This window comes from Mobula hypostoma, chromosome 12, assembly GCF_963921235.1.
Source record: "Mobula hypostoma chromosome 12, sMobHyp1.1, whole genome shotgun sequence".
Lineage (NCBI taxonomy): Eukaryota > Metazoa > Chordata > Chondrichthyes > Myliobatiformes > Myliobatidae > Mobula > Mobula hypostoma.
The window spans coordinates 53,454,261-53,475,107 of NC_086108.1; the positions used below are offsets into that span (position 1 = coordinate 53,454,261).

The window sequence follows — 20,847 nt, forward strand, 5'->3', positions numbered from 1 at the left end:
GTTCCTTTGGATTCATCAACGGTGTTGAGAAGGGGAGACTGTTGCATGGGCAACAGCTTGCTCACCATATGGAACTGCCCTGGCTTGTGAATCACGGAGAAAGCAGGAACACAATAACCATGGGTTGACCCCAACCAGTGGAGGGCCTCATAGTACACTGAGAATGCTCCAGAGTTAATGGTATGTGAGATGTGGGAACTTTGGGAGCTTCAGCTCTTTAGAGAATGTGTTAAACAGCTTAATGTCCTTCAGCTCATATGGGAGAATGAGGAAGTGATTGGTATTACCTACAGGGATATAATCACTCCTGTTACAGGAGGCAGGTACCTGGATGACTGTCCAGAAAGGGAATAGGTAGCCTCTGCAGAGTACCCCTGTGGCTATTCCTCTCAATAATAAGTATACCACTTCAGATACCGTTGGGAAGGAATGTCCTATGGGGAGAAGTTGCATGACCTGATCTGTGGCACTGAGTCTGTCTCTGTGGCTCGGAAGGGAAGGGGGAAAAAGAGGAGTGCAGTAGTGATTGGGGATTCCATAATGAGAGCAGCAAACAGCAGATTCTGTGGATGTGAAAGAGACATCCTCCCAGGTGCCAGATGCAGAGATGTCTCAGTTCAGGTTTGCAGCATTCTAACAGCCGGAAGTCATGGTTCATATTGGTACCAATAACATAGGAAGGGAAGGTAGGAGGTCCTGAAGAGAAAATACAGGGAGTTTAGAAAACTGAAAAGTAGGACCTCCAGGGTAGTAATCCTTGGATTGCTGCCTGTACCATGCTCCACTGAGGATAAGAATAGGATGATTTGGTAGATGACTGATTTGTGGCTGAAGATTTGGTGCAGGGGGCTGGGTTTTAGATTACTGGATCATTGGGATCTCTTCTGGGGAAGATGTAACTTGTACAAAAAAAAACACGGGTTACACCTGAACCTGAGGAGGACCAATGTCCTTGTGGGAAGGTTTGCTAGAGCTGTTGGGGAGGGTTTAAACTAATTTGGCTGGAGGATAGGAACCAGAGTGATAGGACTGAGGATGGGGCATTTGGTATACAACTAGGTGCAGTGTGCAGTGAGACTATGAGGAAGGACAGGCAGATGATAGGGATGGATTGAAGTGTAACATGATGCCAAAATCAAAAAGGGTGATGAATTCAGGACTAAAGGTGTTACATTTGAATGCATGCAGTATACGCAATAAGTCAGGTGAACTTGTAGCGCAGTTAGAGGTCAGCAGGTATGATGCTGTGGACAGTGCTGAGTCATGGCTGAAAGAAGACCATTGTTGAGAGTTTAACATCCAAATACAGACATTGTATTAAAAGGATAGCTAGGTAAGAGAAGGGGTAAGGTGTTGGTAAGAATGAAATCATATCCTTATAAAGTTGACACATAGGATTGGAATATGTAGAATTCCTGTGGGTAGAGTTAAGAAACTGCAAGGGTAAAAAGACCTTAATGGGAGTTGTATAGAGACCTCCAAACAGTAGCCAGGATCTGGGATACAGGTTAAAACGGGAGATAGAAAAGGCACATAATAAGGGCAAAGTTACGAGAATCTAGGGGGATTTCAATTTCAGGTAGATTGGGAAAATCAGGTTGGTGCTGGATCCTGAGAGTGAGAATTGGTGAAATGCCTATGAGATGGCTTTTTAAAGCAGTTTGTGATTGACCCTACCAGGGGAACAACAATTCTGGATTGCTTGTTAAGTAATGACCCAAATTTGATTCGGGAGCTGAAGGTAAACGAACCCTTAGTTGATCATATTATGACGAATCCACCCTGCAATTTGAAAAGGAGAAGCTGTGGAATAAAGAAAATTACAGGACCATGATGAAGGAGCAGGCCAAAATTGATTGGAGGGAGACACTAGCAGGGATGACAGCAGAGCAGCAATGGCTGGGTTTTCAGGGAATATTTCGGAAGGTGCAGGATAGATACATCCCAAAGATAATGAAGTACTCTAAAGGGAGGATGAGGGAACCTTGGCTGGCAGGAAAAGTAAAAGCCAGTGTAAAAGCAAAAATGAGAACACATAATATAGCAAAAATTAGTGAGAAGGTAGAGGATTGGGATGCTTTTAAAAATCAAGAGAAGGCAACTAAAACAGCCATGAGAGAAAGAAGATGAAAGAGGAAGGTAAGCTAACTCAGCGGTTTTCAAACTTTGCCTGACCATGGCCCACTTATGACTTCCATTTACCTCCGTGGCTCCCACCCTCCATCGTCTGTTAGTTGCTAAAGTTTTTGTTTTGGTTAGCTGTCCTCGTTATTCTAATATGCAGCCGATATTTATGTTTCAGCAGGTTATTATGTTAAATATAATGTTACACTTGTATATGAAGACTAAAACTATTTCAAAGCTCTGAATAGGATACTTCATTTATATTATATATACTATTTTTCCAACTAGCAAATAAAACGCTTAATATTGTTACATCGGGTATATAGTGAGATCCTTGCGACTGATGCAAACTAGCGAGTCTATGACTATCTAGTTGCAACTTGGTTAAAGATAATCAAAGGTCACCGCTTTTCACAACATCAAGACAGTTACAAGCTTTTGCTATCAAGTGAAGAGCTTGACTAAAACCACACTCAATTAGATAACAGGTGGAAAATACAATTTTAAATAAATTTGCTTTCTCTCAGAGCTGTGGAAATTTATTTTGAACATCACTAGTTATCCAGAAATTTTCCTTGCTGCATTTGAATTTTGCTTGATCTGTTAAGTCACTCACTCTGCAGTTCAATACAGTGTAAGACATTCTTGCAATGTGGTGCATTCACCCCAAATTGGTCCACCACCCAATCTGGAATCTGCATCTCTAGCAGACCTCTGAACTGTAATTCCATATTGATGTGCAGTTGTTTCAAATGATCAAGATATACAATCAGAATATTTGTGATATTCCTCACAAAGCTGCTGAAAAAAGACCATCTTGAAGTGCATTTGATTTGTTGAAGCTGACAGACATTGTTACAGCAGCAAGGGTGTCGTGCAAGTCCTCTGAATTTTTTTTTTGCAACCAAATGTCGATGGTGGTTGATACTGTGTATGGCGAAAAACATCAGGCACAGCATTTTTTAAAATGAGCAATGAATTCTCTATCTTCCTGCTTTCAATGCAGCACCATTAGTTGCAGAAGCCATTATATTTTCCAGCGGAATATTGTTTTCCAAGAAATAACTCTTGACTTCTTCAAAAATAGTTTCACCTTTGGTATCTGTCTTAAGCTTTCAGGCAAAAAAGCATTTCCTCTACTAGCCTGATCATCATTCAAAAATCTAACATGTGTCATCAGAAGAGCTTCATTATCACGTAATGTGTTTTCATCGATTTACAGGGCAAACTTCTTAACTTGCAGTTGTGCAGCTAGTTGTTTTTCCACATCATCTGACATATCATCAATACGCCTTGATACTGATGAGTTGCTCAAGGGGATAGCTTGAATAGTTTCATATGTGCTCTGATTCATAACAGTAGAAATTAACAACAGAAACTGCAGGCTGAATCAATGATTCACCTTTATTATGTGGCTTGCCAGATTTTCCAATTAAGTTTGAAATCTCATAGGATACAAATAAACCTTTGTCTATCTTAGCTGCTTTTTCACTAAACATTTGCTTTACTGTTGGCCTTGATTGAAAATTATCACGTAGTAATAATCCAGTAACCCACAATTTGGAGTAATTCAGTGTCTTGTCTTTCTTGTCCTTGTGCACTGTCTCAAGTGCTTCCTCAGTTTATGTGGCTGCATGCTTCCATTTGAAAGTGGAGTCATACAAATTAGACACAGTGGCAGGTAATAAAGCCATGGGCAAGATACTCAATTGCTGACATTTTTTCTTTGCCATGGATAATCTGATATTCAAAAAAATTAACATATATATATCTGTGTATATACGTACATATATACACAGTAATAATGCAATTCTGTGAAAAGGCTCTATAGCAAATTAGTAAATGTCAAAGAATTATATTAAGTATAATCTCACATGAAAAAGTATCAGTATTGAATATACACGTAAAATAAAACTAGCTTTTTGGGCAATATTTTTCGGCAAATTTTTAAAATATTATAATATATGCAAATTCTATGTAGCAATAAAGAGCATGTACTCACCAATAAAAACAAATTGAACCCATTCAAAATATAAGTATCAGGAATTTAATGGAAGTTGTAGTCATAGACTTTAGGCATTCTTGCCTCTCTGCAGTTGAGCCATTTCTGACAGATGGCCCCACTGCTGTAACTGTTGCCTTCATGTCACTTTTTATAAATATTATAACAAGCAATGGTCAGTGGAAGGCAAACAGAATCAGCCTCCTGTTGTATACTAACTAACAGGCCTTGCTGCAGACAACCCTACCCAACCTGCAGTTTGTGATTTGGGGGTAGAGTTGGAGCATGGCTCAGTGAGCCACCCTGCAGGGTATGAACAGTGATTTATGTGTGGTCAAGCAGGAGCAGAGATGGCATGGCCAGATTCCATACACACATATACACACCTCTTTTGCTGCTTCATTTGCATCATCTAGCATATTTTCCAATTTATTTAATTCAGGGTTCCGTTCAGAAAATCCTGTGGCCCCCAGTTTCTTCACAGACAAGAGAAGATGTGCAGATGCTGGAAATTCAAGCAGTCCTGCCGAAGGGTCTCAGCCTGAAAAGTCGACTGTACTTTTTTCCATAGACGCTGCCTGGCCTGCTGAGTTTCTCCAGCATTTTGTGTGTATTGCCCTCAGTTTCTTGTTTTCTTTTTTACTTGTGGCCCCCTATGAAATATGGTCCTTGTTAAGAACCACTGACCTGGCCAATAATAGTCATAGTCATACTTTATTGATCCCCGGGGAAATTGATTTTCATTACATTTGCACCATAAATTATTAAATAGTAATAAAACCATAAATAATTAAATAGTAATATGTAAATTATGCCAGGAAATAAGTCCAGGAGCAGCCTATTGGCTCGGTGTCTGACCCTCCAAGGGAGGAGTTGTAAAGTTTGATGGCCACAGGATGACTTCCTATGACGCTCTGTGTTGCATCTTGGTGGAATGAGTCTCTGACTGAATGCACTCCTGTACCCAACCAGTACATTATGTAGTGGATGGGAGACATTGTCCAAGATGGCATGCAACTTCCTTTCAGACACCACCGTCAATATAAAAGAGGATAAAAAAAGCTTTTTAATATAAAGAGTGAAAAAGAGACCAAAGCAGATATTGGAGCATTGGAAAATGATGCTGGAGAGGTAGTAGTGCAGGGCAAAGAAATGGTGCATGAACTTAATAATTATTTTGCATCATTCTTCAATGTGGGAGATACCAGTTGAATGCCAGAAATGCGAGAGAGTCAGGGGCAGAAGTGAGTGCCGTTGCTGTTACTAAGAAGAAGGTGCTTGAGAAGTTGAAAAGTCTGAAGGTACTGTAGATAAATCACCTGGACCAGATGGACTACACCCCATGGTTCTGAAAGTTCTGAAAGATGTAACTGAAGTGATTGTGGAGGCATCAGTAATGATCTTTCAAGAATCACTGGATGCTGGAGTGGTTCTGGAGGACTAGAAAATTACAAATATCTCTCCAATCCTTAAGAAGGGAGGGAGGCAGAAGAAACAAAATTATAGGCCAGTTAACCTGACTTCAGTGGTTGGACGTCTATAAGGGATGAGGTTTTGGGATACTTGGAGGTACATCATAAAATAGGCCAAAGTCAGCCATGGTTTCCATAAGACATAAGAGCAGAATTAGGTCACTTGGCACATCGAATCTGCTCTGCCATTTCATTATGGATGATCCAGTTTTCCCTCTCAGCCTCAGACTCCTGCCTTCTCCCGGTATCCCTTCTTGCCCTGACAAATCAAGAATCTATCAACCTTTGTCTTTAGTGTACGTAAAGACTTGGCCTCCGTAGCTACCTGAGAGTAACAAATTCCTCAGATTCACCACTCTCTGGCTAAAGAAATTCCTCCTCATCTCCATTCTAAAAGGACGTCCTGCTATTCTGAGGCTGTGTCCTTCGGTCCTAGACTCTCCCATTGTAGGAAGCATCCTCTCCACATCCACTCTGCCGAGGTCTTTCAACATTCAATAGGTTTCCATTAGGGCACTCCTCATTGTTCTGAATATAGACCCAGAACCATAGAACACTACAGCACAGAAAACAGGCCATTTGGCCCTTCTAGTCTGTACTGAAACATTATTCCGCTAGTCCCATTGACCTGCATCCAGTCCATAACCCTCCAGACCTCTCCCATCCATGTACCTATCCAACTTATTCTTAAAACTTAAGAGTGAGCCCGCATTTACCATGTCAGATGGCAGTTCATTCCACACTCCCACCACTCTCTGAGTGAAGAAGTTCCCCCTAAACCTTTCCCCTTTCACCCTAAAGCCATGTCCTCTCATATTTCTCTCTCGTAATCTAAGTGGAAAGAGCCTATTCACATTTACTCTGTCTGTACCCCTCATAATTTTGTAAACCTCTATCAAATCTCCCCTCATTCTTCTACCCGCCAAGGAATAAAGTCCTAACCTGTTCAATCTGTCCCTGTAACTTAACTCCTGAAGACCCAGCAACATCCTAGTAAACCTTCTCTGCACTCTTTCAATCTTACTGATATCCTTCCTATAGTTAGGTAACCAGAACGGTACACAGTACTCCAGATTTGGCCTCACCAATGTGTTATACAACCTCCGCATAACATCCCAACTCCTATACTCAGTACTTTGATTTATGAATGCCAGGATGCCAGAAGCCTTCTTTACAACCTTGTCTGACTGTGACACCACTTTCAGGGAATTATGCATCTGAACTCCCAGATCTCTTTGTTCCTCCGCACTCCTCGGTGCCCTACCATTTACTGTGTATGTCCTACCTTGATTTGTCTTTCCAAAATGCAACACCTCACACTTGTCTGCATTAAATTCCATCTGCCATTTTCTGGCCCATTTTTCCAGTTGGTCCAGATCCCTCTACAAGCTTTGAAAGCCTTCCTCGCTGTCCACAACGCCTCCAATCTTAGTGTCATCAGCAAACTTGCTGATCCAATTTACCACATTATCATCTAGATCATTGGTATAGACAACAAACAACAATGGTCCCAGCACAGATCCCTGAGGCACACCACTAAACACAGGCCTCCAGTCTGAGAAGCAATCATCCACTACCACTCTCTGTCTTCTCCCACACAGCCAGTTTTGAATCCAGTTTACAACCTCTCCATGGATACCTAGTGTCTGAACCTTCTGAACTAACCGCCCATGTGGGACCTTGACAAAGGCCTTACTAAAGTCCATGTAGACAACATCCACAGCCTTTCCTTCACAGTATCTTCATATGTCAAACTATTCAATTCTGGAATCATTTTCGTGAACTTCCTTTGAACCCTCTCCAATGTCAGCACATCTTTTCTTAGATAGGGGTCACAAAATTGCTCACAATACTCCAAGTGAGGCCTCATCAGTGTTTAATAAAGTCTCAATATTACATCCTTGCTTTTATATTCTAGTCCTCTTGAAATGAATGCTAACATCGCATTTGCCGCCTTCACCACGGACTCAAACTGCAAATTAACCTTTGGGGAACCCTACAAGAACTCCCAAGTCCGTTTGTGCCTCAGATTTTTGAATTTTCTCTCCATTTAGAAAATAGTCTACCCATTTATTTCTTCTACCAAAGTGCATGACCGTACACTTCCTGACACTGTATTCCATCTGCCACTTTTTTGACCATTCTCCTAATCTAAGTCCTTCTGCAGCCTCCCTGCTTCCTCAGCACTATCTACCCCTCCACCTACCTTCATATTATTTGCAAACTTTACAACAACCCATCATCCAAGTCATTGACATGTAACGTAAAAAGAAGCAGTCACCACTCAAACCCTAGTGAAACACCACTAGGCACTTGCTCCCTTTATTCCCACTCTTTGTCTCCTGCCAATCAGCCACTACTGTATCCATGCTAGTATCTTTCCTGTAATACCATGGGCTCTTAACTTGTTAAACAGCCTCATGTGTGTCACCTCGCCAAAGACCTTCTAAAAATCCAAGTACACAACATCTACCAATTCTCCTGTGTCTATCCTGATTGTTATTTCTTCAAAGAATTCCAATAGATTTGTCAAGCAAGATTTTCCTCTGAGGAAACCATGCTGACTCTGGCCTATTTTACCATGTGCTTCCAAATACCCTGAAATCACATCCTTAACAATCAACTCCAACACCTTCTCAACCACTGACGTCAGACTAGGTGGCCTATTTTTTTTTTTGCCTCTCTCCCTTCTCGAAGAGTGGAGTGACATTTGCAATTTTCTGGTCTTCCAGAACCATTCCAGAATCTAGTGATTCTCCACAATCACTTCAGCCACCTCTTTCAGAACCCTGGGGTGTACACTATCTGGTCCAGGTGACTTAGTCAGTTCATCCACAATTTCCTTGTCCCCCTTACTACCTCTCCAGCATTGTTTTTCAGCGTTCTGATATTCACTCTCACCACTCTTTTACACTTTATGTATCTGAAGAAACTTTTGGTATCATCTTTAATATTATTGCCTGGCTTACTTTCGTATTCTATCTTTTCCTTCTTGGTTTTTTTTTTAGTTGTCTTCTGTTTGTTTTTAAAAACTTCCCAATCCTCTCTAGCACTAATTTTTTGCTCTATCATATGCTTTCTCTTTGGCTTTGACTTCTCTTGTTAGGCACAGTTATGTCATTTTGCTATTAGAGTAATTCCTCTTTGGGATGTATATATCCTGTGCCTTCTGAATTGCTTCCAGAAATTCCAGCCATCGCTGCTCTGCCATCATCCCTGCCAGTGTTCTTTTCCAATCAATTTTGGCCAGGTCCTCTTGCATGCCTCTGTAATTCCCTTTACTCCACTGTAGTACTGATATATCTGACTTTAGCCTCTCTTCAAATTTCAGGGTGAACTGTATCATATTATGATCACTTCCCCCTTAGGATTCTTTTACTTTAAGCTCACTAATCAATTCTGATTCATTGCACAACGCCAGTCCAGAATAGCTGGTGCCCTAGTGGGTTCAACCATGAGCTGCTCTATAAAGCCACCTCATAGGCATTCTAGAAATCCCCTGTTTTGGGATCCAGCACCAACCTGATTTTCCCAATCTGCCTGTATATTGAAATCCCCCATGACTATTGTAACATTGCCCTTTTGGCATGCATTTTCTATCTCCCATTGTAATTTTTAGACCACCTCCCCACTACTGTTTGTGAGTCTGTAACTCCCATCAAGGTCTTTTTACCCTTGCAGTTCCTTAGCTCTACCCACAACAATGCAACACTTTCCAACCCTACGTCACTTTTTTCTAATAATTGGATTTCATTTTTTACCAAAAGAGCCATGTCACCCCTTTTCCTACCTGCCTGTTCTTTTGATACAATGTGTATCATTGGATGTTAAGCTCCCATCTATAATCTTCTTAAAACGATGATTCAGTGATGCCTACAACATCATGTATGCCAACCTATAACTGTGCTACAAGTTCATCTACTTTATTCCGTATACAGTACTGTGTGCATTCAAATATTACACCTTCAGTTCTGTGTTAAACTTTTTTTGATTTTTGTCTGGCTTTTACATTGTTTCTCATCCCGTTGACTGCAGTTTTACCCTATTGTCAGCCTCTCCTTGATCGGAGTCTCACTACACATTGCCCCTGTTTGTAAACAAACTACTTCGTCCTCAGCACATTCACTCTGGTTCCTATCTCCCTGCCAAATTAGTTTAAACACTCCCAACAACTCTAACAAACCTGCCTGCAGGTATATTGGTCCCCCTCGGGTTCAAGTGTAACCTGTCCCTTGCCTGACAAATCTGTTGAAATTCTTTGAGGAAAATAACATGCAGGATAGACCAAGATGAGTCAGTGGATGTTCAGAAGGCCTTTGACAAGGTGCTGCACATGACCCTGCTTAACAAGGTAAGAGCCCATGGTATTACAGGAAAGATGCTAGCATGGATAGAAGATTGGCTGACTGGCAGGAGGCGAAGAGTGGGAATAAAGGGGGTCTTTCCTGGTTGTCTACAGATGATTGGTGGCTTTCCACAGGGGTCAGTGTTGGGACTGCTTTTTATGTTACATGTCAATGATTCAGATAAAGGAATTGATGGCTTTGTGGCCAAGTCTGCAGACGATACAAAGATGGGTGGAGAAGCAGGTAGTGTTGAAGAAGCAAGTTGTCTGCAGAGGGCTTAGGCAGATTGGGAGAATGGGTAAGGAAGTGCATGATCGTGCACTTTGGATGAAGGAATAAAGGTGTGAACTATTTTCTAAATGGAGAGAAAATTCAAAAATCAGAGGTGCAAAGGGACTTACGTTCTCGTGCAGAATTTCCTAAAGGCTAACTTGCAGGTGAGTCGGTGATAAGGTAAGCAAATGCAATGTTAGCATTCATTTCAGGAGGATTGGAATACAAAAACAAGAATGTAAAGCTGAGCCTTTAAGGCACTGGTGAGGCTTCACTTGGAGTATTGTGAACAATCTTGGGCTGGCATTGGAGAGAGTCCAGAGGAGGTTCATGAGAATGATCCCATGAAGAAAAGGATTCACGTATGAGAACCAGTTGATGGCTCTGGGCCTGTACTCGTTGGAGTTCAGGAGAATGACAGGGATCTCTTTGAAACCTATCAAATATTGAGAGGCCTGGATAGAGTGTATGTGGAGAGATGTTTCCTATAGTGGGGGGGGGGGGGGAGCCTAGGACCAGCAGGCACAGCCTCCAAATAGAGTGATATCCACTTAGAACAGAGATGAGGAAAAATCTCCTTAGCCAGAGGGGGGTGAATCTGTGAAAATCATTACCACAGACTGGTGTGCAGGGCAAGCCTTTGGGTATATTTAAGGTGGAGGTTAATGGGTTCTTGATTAATCAGGTCCTTAAATACTATGGGGAGAAGACACGAGAAGGGGGTTGAGAGGTATAATAAATCAGCCATGAATGGTGGATTAGACTTGTTGGACTGAACGGCCTAATTCTGCTCCTATGTCTTCTGATTTTATTTCAGCTTGAATTCTCCTAAATGCATGCAGAGCAGCCTGAGTGTTATTGTTTCCACCAGCTTTGTTGCTGGTGTTAAAATTAGTAGGAATTCAATGTAGTCCTTGAAGATTTTATTTCATTGCAGCCAGGTTCCAAGGGGTTGGTTTTGCCATAGCTGCAGCTGTAAATAGAGATCATTCTTGTTTAGATTCCTGTTGACAACTGTTATGTATGAATGGAGCAAGAAAGACAATGGAGTAGTAGGATTAAATGTTCTTACTGAGTCATGTTAGTTGGGCAACTTACAGTGCAAGAGTGATGACCCGGGACCTCTGAGATGAATAAATGTACACTTCAAAGCCATGCAATCAATCAGCCGCGAGCATACTTACCACATTCTTGCAATTGATCTGATACAATTCACCTATTAACCTCCACTTTAAATATACCCAATGTCTTGGCCTCCACAATAGACTGTAGCAATGAATTCCACACATTCATCACTAAAGAGATTTGACCTGATCTTTGTTCTGTAGAGATGTCCTTCTATTCTGAGGCTGTGCCCTTGGGTCCCCGACTCTCCCACTGTTGAAAACATCCTCTTCAACTCTCCTCTATCTAGGCTATTCAATATTTGGCAGGTTTCAATGAGATTCCCTCTTATTCTTCTATACTCAAGCGAGTACAAGCCTAGAGCCTTATACGTTAACAGTTTCATTCCTGGAATTATTCTTGTAAACCTCCTTACGACCGTCTCTAGTACCAGCACATCCTTCCTTAGATATGAGGACCAAAATTTCTCACAAATGGTCCTCTGAATGAATCTTCCAGTTATGAAGAGAAAATTTCCCTTGCCATTTCAAAGTACTTCACAGTCATTAAAGTAACTTCAGAGTATATTAGTAGACCTAATTTATTCAGAATAACTTATCACCCTAATAATATATTTTGTTACAAATAATGAAATGCATTGACTTCAACTTGCTATAAATAATGTCAAAGGATCCTCGCTAGTGGTGAATAAAATCTTGTAGAAGCCTTTTAATCAAGAATTTCTGCACTCTGTTTATATTTCACAAATTATTCCAGTCTTTTAGAACTCATAGTTATTGGTAAACATGGATTAATAGAATACATCGACGAGTCTGTGTAGATAGACTGTACTTGCTTTTGGCTTGAATATGGCTATTTTGTTATCTGTTGAAATGGCTGTGGGTAAAATGTATTTGGAGGAGTCTCAATCTGATTGCTAGGAATGAATAAAGGCATAAAATTGTCCATAATTTGGCAATAAATTGAATATTAAGAAAGATCTTATCAACTGAGGATGTAGATATATTGAAGATATTCTTGAGGTTGGAATCAGAGCATACATTGTTCATACAATAGGAAAGAAACTCAAATTTTAATTAACTCCAAGCCATGTCCTAAATGGGTAATACTGTATGGTGGTACTGGCAAGAAAAGTTTTTTTTATTACTCGCTACAGAGATACTTTGTGTTTTTATGAGTGGATATCACTTAAAAATGATGTCTGACTAGTTTAGAATGGTTAACAAATGTTCTTTTTTTAAACAGATTGGGCGTTTAGTAATTGGACAAAATGGAATTCTCTCAACTCCAGCTGTATCTTGCATAATCAGAAAAATCAAAGCAATTGGAGGAATTATTCTGACAGCAAGCCACAACCCTGGTGGACCTGATGGAGATTTTGGAATCAAATTCAATATTTCCAGTGGAGGTTAGTAATACAAGCAAAATTGGCTGTTGATTAACTAATGAGTTTAAAATCTGTGCTTTGATAATTCATTTTTATATTGTTTGGATAGTTTGAATGACAATAATTGCTACATTTAGTTTCATCTGAGACCAGACATCATTTAGACCCAACTCATTTTCAGCTGCTTTAAAAAAAATCATTATGATGCAACTTTCTTTTACAGCATTTGCCAGATTGAGATTTTGTGACCCATCTCATGTGTAGATATTTGGAGTATGGGTGAAATAGAGTAAGATACAGAAGGGATACCAGAAGAATGTATTTAACAGAAAGCTGATGGAAATATTTGTTTGACATTATTTTATGATTTCTGAGAAGCGTAGCTGTTTTATCTTTATTTACATCTGCCTTATTTGTTATTTTTCATTCCCGGAAAGAATAGAATGGTCTATCTTGAAAATTTACCTCCATAATGGGCTTCCTTTTACTGACCGTGTTTAGGTATTTTTCTCAGTCTTGAATGCTGATACCATTTTAGCTAGTGAGATCCTCAGGTGGCAACTCGGATAAAATGGGAATCCTCCTCAGCTCAATAGCGCCATCTTGAGGTAGTATTTGAATAGGTCATATTTGATGTTTGCTTGTAGTTCAAGCAGAAAACACCTGTTTTTGAAATAGATGTTTTTCATTATCTTCACTTCTCATCCCAGTCATAATTGTTCTACTTATCCCTCTAATAGCACTGAAGGTGGCTATTATATCTATCCCTTCCTCTTCACTCTTTGAAAGAACTATCTTATTATTTCCACTCACCTGCTTTTAATTTAGGATGATACTCAGACAAACACTGGGTATTGATGCATGTATTTAGGCTGCCAAGTTTGTATTAATGTTTTTCATTTACTCTGCAGTTTGAAGCAAAACAGATTGTGCTTTTCATAAATATAGCCTTTCTCTGCACTTTCCATTCCTTTGCTATCTTTAGACGTTTGAGAAGAACTGAAAATCACAAATGTAGAGCATGTTTCAGGTGGCGTGCCTTTTGGAAATATCCTGAGGTATTACATCTCACTTCTGAGTTGATTATAATTGCTACCTAGTCACAAAAGGAGTGCCTTTGTGGTATTTATTATGTTTTATTTGTTTTTAAGTTTCTGTTACTACTTGAGATTTGGTTTTGTTATCCTATTCGTATCGTTACCAATTTCTGTCTAAAGGTTATGCTACTATTAATTTTGCCAACAGGTTTGTTAATATTAAACTCTGTATACTATGTATATTAGTTTTAGTATTGTTGGCACAAATAATTACTGAAATTGTAGTTGCGAAAGTGATTTCTTGGCAGATCTTATTTGTTTAAGTTGCATGTTATAACTCTCCAGTGTAGAGAGTCAATGGAGAGGTGGTTGTTTTTTTTTGTGATTGACTAGGCAGAGTTAACAATTCTGCAGAATTTCTGAGGCAGATCTCTTGCCAAACCAAGCGGTCACACATCTGCAATAATTGGTGAGGGTCATCAGGGTCATGCTGAATTTCCTTGGCCTTATATAGAAATAGAGGCACTGGTGTGCTTTCTTGTTCATTTTTATAGTTTGAAACTTCACTTCTACTCAGCATCGCTGATACAAGGCAAAAACAGAAGGATCTGAGGTTGTACATGTGTAAGTCATTGAAAGTGGAAGCATAATGTAATTTCCTATTGAGCTTTTATGGAATAGTTGGTTTAGCCACGACAGGGGAAATGTGTTGATTTCCCAACACCATATTTTCATAAAGATTTGAAGATCTTAAAATGCAGAAGAGGTTGACAGGAACGATTGCAGAGATGTAGGATTTTAATCACTAGTCCTCCAGTCAATCCATATAACTCCACTCCTTGGCAAAGATGACAGATCTCAATAGAGGTACTTAAAATTATGAAGGATTGACAGAGAAAATATTTCATTGGTGGAAAAGCCAAGAAGCAGAACACACAAAATGAAGGTGATTAGCAGAAGAACTAAATGTGACATGTGGAACAACTTATTTATACATTCGTTTCCAAGCCTCTCAATTTGGACCTTCTGAGGATCCCAGGTACTCACATTTTATTGACTCTGCCTCTCGCCGCTTCTCCCGTCAAGCTCTGAAGGCGACGCTCTCTGCCATGAGGAGGTACTTGGTGTCCCTATCCCAGACTCTTCCACACCTTCGGGACACTTTCTTCGCCGTCTGTAATGGTCCTACCCGCTATTTCATCCTCCGTCGGATCCACACCTGCAATCGCCGTTTCTTTGACTTTGTCATGTTAGGCAAAGATCGCAAGATCTTACATCTACGGACTGCAGAGCCTGCCGGCCCCGACGCTAGCAGGCATGAACTTTCGGTTGCGGCCTCTGCCGTTGGTCTCGGCGGCTCCAACACCTCAGGACATATTCAAAACCCGGACTCCAGCAACGACCATGGAGACATTCAAAGCGATCGCGCAACCACCAACTGCGACTCCAGCCTTGAACTCCAGGCCGGGTCTTTATGTGCTGCTGTTGTGACTCCCGTCTCCCCTTCCCCCACCACCACTCCGCAGCCCCGTCTTCCTCAGATCCCACCGTCAGCTCCTGGGCCCTCAGAGGCTCCATCTTCCTCTCACCCCAACCCTCCCCTCTCCATTGACACCCCTAGCCTCCCCCCTCCCCCCTCTGATCCCAGCTCTCATCCGTGCCGGGTCTTTACCATCCCCTCCGACCTTCAACTGTCGGAGGCAGAACGCTCTGTTCTCAGTAAGGGCCTCATGTTTGTCCCCCTTCGCCCACACCTCAGCGAGTTCCGTGTTCGCCACGATGCGGAACTTTTCTTCCGCCGTCTCCGTCTCCGAGCCTACTTCTTCGGCAAGGACTCTTCCACCCCCACCGATGACCCCTTCTCCTGTCTTCATCCCTCCTCTTCTTCATGGACACCCCGCTCTGGTCTTCTGCCTGCTCTGGATCTCTTTATTGCCAACTGCCGACGGGACATCAACCGTCTCGACTTCACCGCACCTTGTCCCCATTCCAACCTCACTCCTTCAGAACGCTCTGCTCTCCACTCCCTCCGCACTAATCCTAACATTATTATTAAACCCGCTGATAAGGGGGGTGCTGTTGTAGTCTGGCGTACTGACCTCTACCTTGCTGAGGCACAGCGACAACTCGCGGATACCTCCTCTTATTTACCCCTCGATCGTGACCCCACTAAGGAGCACCAGGCCATTGTCTCCCACACTATCAACGACTTTATCCGCTCAGGGGATCTCCCATCCACTGCTACCAACCTTATAGTTCCCACACCCCGCACTTCCCGTTTCTACCTCCTACCCAAGATCCACAAACCTGCCTGTCCTGGCCGACCTATTGTCTCAGCTTGCTCCTGCCCCACCGAACTCGTTTCTGCATACCTCGACACTGTTTTATCACCCCTTGTTCAATCCCTTCCGACCTATGTTCGTGACACTTCTCACGCTCTTAAACTTTTCGATGATTTTAAGTTCCCTGGCCCCCACCGCTTTATTTTCACCTTGGATGTCCAGTCCCTATATACTTCCATCCCCCATCAGGAAGGTCTCAAAGCTCTACGCTTCTTTTTGGATTCCAGACCTAATCAGTTCCCCTCTACCACCACTCTGCTCCGTCTAGCAGAATTAGTCCTTACTCTTAATAATTTCTCCTTTTGCTCCTCCCATTTCCTCCAAACTAAAGGTGTAGCTATGGGCACCCGTATGGGTCCTAGCTATGCCTGCCTTTTTGTTGGGTTTGTGGAACAATCTATGTTCCGTGCCTATTCTGGTATCTGTCCCCCACTTTTCCTTCGCTACATCGACGACTGCATTGGCGCTGCTTCCTGCACGCATGCAGAACTCGTTGACTTTATTAACTTTGCCTCCAACTTTCACCCTGCCCTCAAGTTTACCTGGTCCATTTCTGACACCTCCCTCCCCTTTCTAGATCTTTCTGTCTCTGTCTCTGGAGACAGCTTATCCACTGATGTCTACTATAAGCCTACTGACTCTCACAACTATCTGGACTATTCCTCTTCTCACCCTGTCTCTTGCAAAAACGCCATCCCCTTCTCGCAATTCCTCCGACTCCGCCGCATCTGCTCTCAGGATGAGGCTTTTCATTTTAGGACGAGGGAGATGTCTTCATTTTTTAAAGAAAGGGGCTTCCCTTCCTCCACTATCAACTCTGCTCTTAAACGCATCTCCCCCATTTCACGTACATCTGCTCTCACTCCATCCTCCCACCACCCCACTAGGAATAGGGTTCCCCTGGTCCTCACCTACCACCCCACCAGCCTCCGGGTCCAACATATTATTCTCCATAACTTCCGCCACCTCCAACGGGATCCCACCACTAAGCATATCTTTCCCTCCCCCCTCTCTCTGCATTCCGCAGGGATCGCTCCCTACACAACTCCCTTGTCCATTCGTCCCCCCCATCCCTCCCCACTGATCTCCCTCCTGGCACTTATCCGTGTAAGCGGAACAAGTGCTACACATGCCCTTACACTTCCTCCCTTACCACCATTCAGGGCCCCAAACAGTCCTTCCAGGTGAGGCATCACTTCACCTGTGAGTCGACTGGGGTGATATACTGCGTCCGGTGCTCCCGATGTGGCCTTTTATATATTGGTGAGACCCGACGCAGACTGGGAGACCGCTTTGCTGAACATCTACGCTCTGTCCGCCAGAGAAAGCAGGATCTCCCAGTGGCCACACATTTTAATTCCACATCCCATTCCCATTCTGACATGTCTATCCACGGCCTCCTCTACTGTAAAGATGAAGCCACACTCAGGTTGGAGGAACAACACCTTATATTCAGTATGGGTAGCCTCCAACCTGATGGCATGAACATTGACTTCTCTAACTTCCGCTAGGCCCCACCTCCCCCTCGTACCCCATCTGTTACTCTTTTTAATGCACACATTCTTTCTCTCACTCTCCGTTTTCTCCCTCTGTCCCTCTGAATATACCTCTTGCCCATCCTCTGGGTCACCCCCCCCCCCCGTCTTTCTTCCCGGACCTCCTGTCCCATGATCCTCTCGTATCCCCTTCTGCCTATCACCTGTCCAGCTCTCGGCTCCATCCCTCCCCCTCCTGTCTTCTCCTATCATTTTGCATCTCCCCCTCCCCCTCCAGCTTTCAAATCCCTTACTCACTCTTCCTTCAGTTAGTCCTGACGAAGGGTCTCGGCCTGAAACGTCGACTGCGCTTCTTCCTATAGATGCTGCCTGGCCTGCTGCGTTCACCAGCAACTTTGATGTATGTTGCTTGAATTTACAGCATCTGCAGAATTCCTGTTGTTTTTATTTATACAATAAGTGTTTACGGTCTTGAATACATTGCCAGGGAACAGATTCAGTTGTTATGTTCAAAAGGAACTAAGTATTTTAAAGAAAAAAAGTTATGTAATATGGGAATGGTGCTAGCTGTATTGCTCTTGCGTTGGGATTGCATAGGCAGTAGCTCAAATAGCCTCTTAACATGCTGTAGCATTTCTGTGGTTCTGTAAAATCATCATACTGCCACTCGAGCTACTCTCACCAGCACCTGCACTTGTTCTTTCCAGTAGGTTAAGGAACATTAATTAGCAATTGTCCCTCTTCCTTGCAACCCAGATTTCCTGAGATCAATTACAGTATCTATTTTGCCACACATGGAAGGATCTTCGCTTCCATTTAGTGAGAACCAAAGCCATGGCACTCTGAAGGTAATAAGTAATGAATACAAGGCATAAACAATAGAATGTCTTTTGGAGATGGATAGTATGCTCATGTATAATAGGCTCAATATGTTCTAATGAGCACAAAATGGTGGATTGGTCAAAGAAGATCCTGAAGATGTTAATTTTTTTTTGTTGTTCAGCCATGCAAATCCCACCTGAGATTCTGCTGTTGCTCTGGCATTCCTAGATCTAAATGTTAAGATTTATCCTTCTGCTATATCTGTATCTTTTAGGCTGGATGAAGAATGTACTGCCCACAATTAAGATGGCCTGTAAAAGTGACTGCACTCAAATTTTATTCACAGCCCATTATAACAATTATGAAAAGAAAATTCAGTATTTGAATGCTTTCCCACAATCCTATATATTGTCATTCTATCAAGTCCCCTGATTGGGTTACGTTCAGTTGAGTGCTGTTAAGCAAGGGAATGATTTTCTGCCTCTTAAATGATGATCCACCAATTAATTAAAAGGCAAAAATGATTCTACCCAGAAAAAACTTATCTTACCTAACATAATGGAGGTGCTATGTTCAAAGGATCCACTCAAATGAAGCTTGCAATATTTTCCCCACCTATTTCTGAGAGCTAAGTTAAGGTCATGATACTTTTAACATTCAGATACAGATTTTTTTTTAGATTATGAAGACACGCAGTCCTCCTTTATTGTCATTTAGTAATGCATGCATTAAGAAATGATACAATATTTCCTCTGGTGTGATATCACAAAACACAGGACAGACCAAGACTGGAAAAAAAACTAACAAAACCACATAATTATAACATATAGTTACAACAGTGCAACAATACCATAACTTGATGAAGAAATCCATGAGCACAGTAAAAGTTCAAAGTCTCTCAAATGTCCCACATCTCGCGCAGACGGGAGAAGGAAGAAAAACTCTCCCTGCCATACCCGACCACGGTCCGACTCTGAGTCATCCGAAAACTTTGAGCTCTGATCAGCTCTCTGACACAGAGTACTGAGCACCATCTCTATCCGAACGATTCGACCTCCATCTCGGTCGCCAACAGCAGGCAAAGCCAGGGATCTTGAGGCCTTCCCTCTGAAAGATTCCCGACCGTGCAGTAGCGACAGCAGCGAACAAGCGTTTCAGAAATTTTTCCAGATGTTCCTCTGTGCTTTCACGTTCGTCTACATCAAATCAGATCAGAATTGTCCACGGCCCCTATTTAACGGATATGCTGTCATTTTTCACCAGAGGGCTGTGCATGCGCGGCGTGCTGCTCTCTCTCCTCCCGCCGTCAATTATGTACTCAATTGCAACATCAAAACCTAAAAGAATAGGGAAGTTTAAAAGGCAATCTCAAAAGTCAAGGTTGGTTGATCTTAGTTTAGGCAATACAGAACTATTATTTACCTTGGGTTCAGGAGGCAAAATTTAAAAATAAAATGGAGAGGGCTTTTATTATGATTTCTGTTTTGTGTAACACATACTTAAATCTGACAGATAATATTTCTGATAATTTAGTGTGAAATTTCATTCACCAAGAACATAAGATCTTGTTCGATAGCCCACAGACACCCTTCAATTGGTTGCCTAAAGAGTCATTTAATCATGTGTCATGCCATATTAACAGACTACTCAATCCTGAGTGCAGCATAGACTATCTCAGCCTTATCCTTATCTGACAGCATATCACTGCAGAATTATGTTCATGAATGTCAGCCTTACCAATCTTGATTTTAGCTTCTAGAACCCACAGTAATTTGTAGTTTTCCACTGCCTAAGATCTGCCGTCTTTGTAGTTTGGTCATTAGCTTTGTAAACTTTGATTCCCAAAAGGTTTTATATTCTGTTTGAATTTCTAGAAACATTTGGTGTTATGCTTTTTAACTTGGCTGTCTGAAAACAAGCTAGAGAAAATCCTGTTAGTTTCAAGTGGATATTTTGAAGTAGAATGCAGCACTGTATACAAGAATGTTAAAAGTATCCTCATTCGGTGGCATAATGGAAGATCCTTAGATTTAAAAAGTATACCTATGTTTAAAATCTGTTATTTGTTCTGATTTATCTTCCTTATAGTATATCAAGTATATTTTGCCACTTGCAGGTCCGGCTCCCGAGGCTGTCACAGAGAAGATTTTTCAGCTCAGCAAAACTATTGAAGAATATGCTATCTGTCCTGATCTGAAAGTTGATTTAAACACAATCGGAAAACAACAATTTGACTTGGAGAACAAGTTTAAACCATTTACAGGTAACCAATTGATCCCTCCATTTTAAAAATGCTGACATAAATTAAACTTTTACTTATTTAATGTTAGTAAGTGTTTTCAATCTCTCACTGTCTCCTGATTTCTTCTTGAGTTCACTAATGGGCTTGATAATTGTTTATAAGACCATGCAATATTTGGC

The 20,847-nt window shown here is 41.7% G+C and overlaps 1 protein-coding gene across 2 annotated transcripts in view; it reads left to right on the forward strand.

Annotated features, from left to right (window-relative positions):
• The window catches only part of pgm1 (phosphoglucomutase 1), a 93,401-nt gene that overhangs the window by 45,818 nt on the left and 26,736 nt on the right, over nucleotides 1–20,847 (forward strand). For both annotated transcript variants that reach the window (XM_063064122.1, XM_063064121.1), the window contains exons 2-3: nucleotides 12,588–12,750; nucleotides 20,543–20,689. In XM_063064122.1, coding sequence (XP_062920192.1) covers nucleotides 12,588–12,750; nucleotides 20,543–20,689 — 310 coding nt within the window. The remainder of the gene's footprint in view (nucleotides 1–12,587; nucleotides 12,751–20,542; nucleotides 20,690–20,847) is intronic.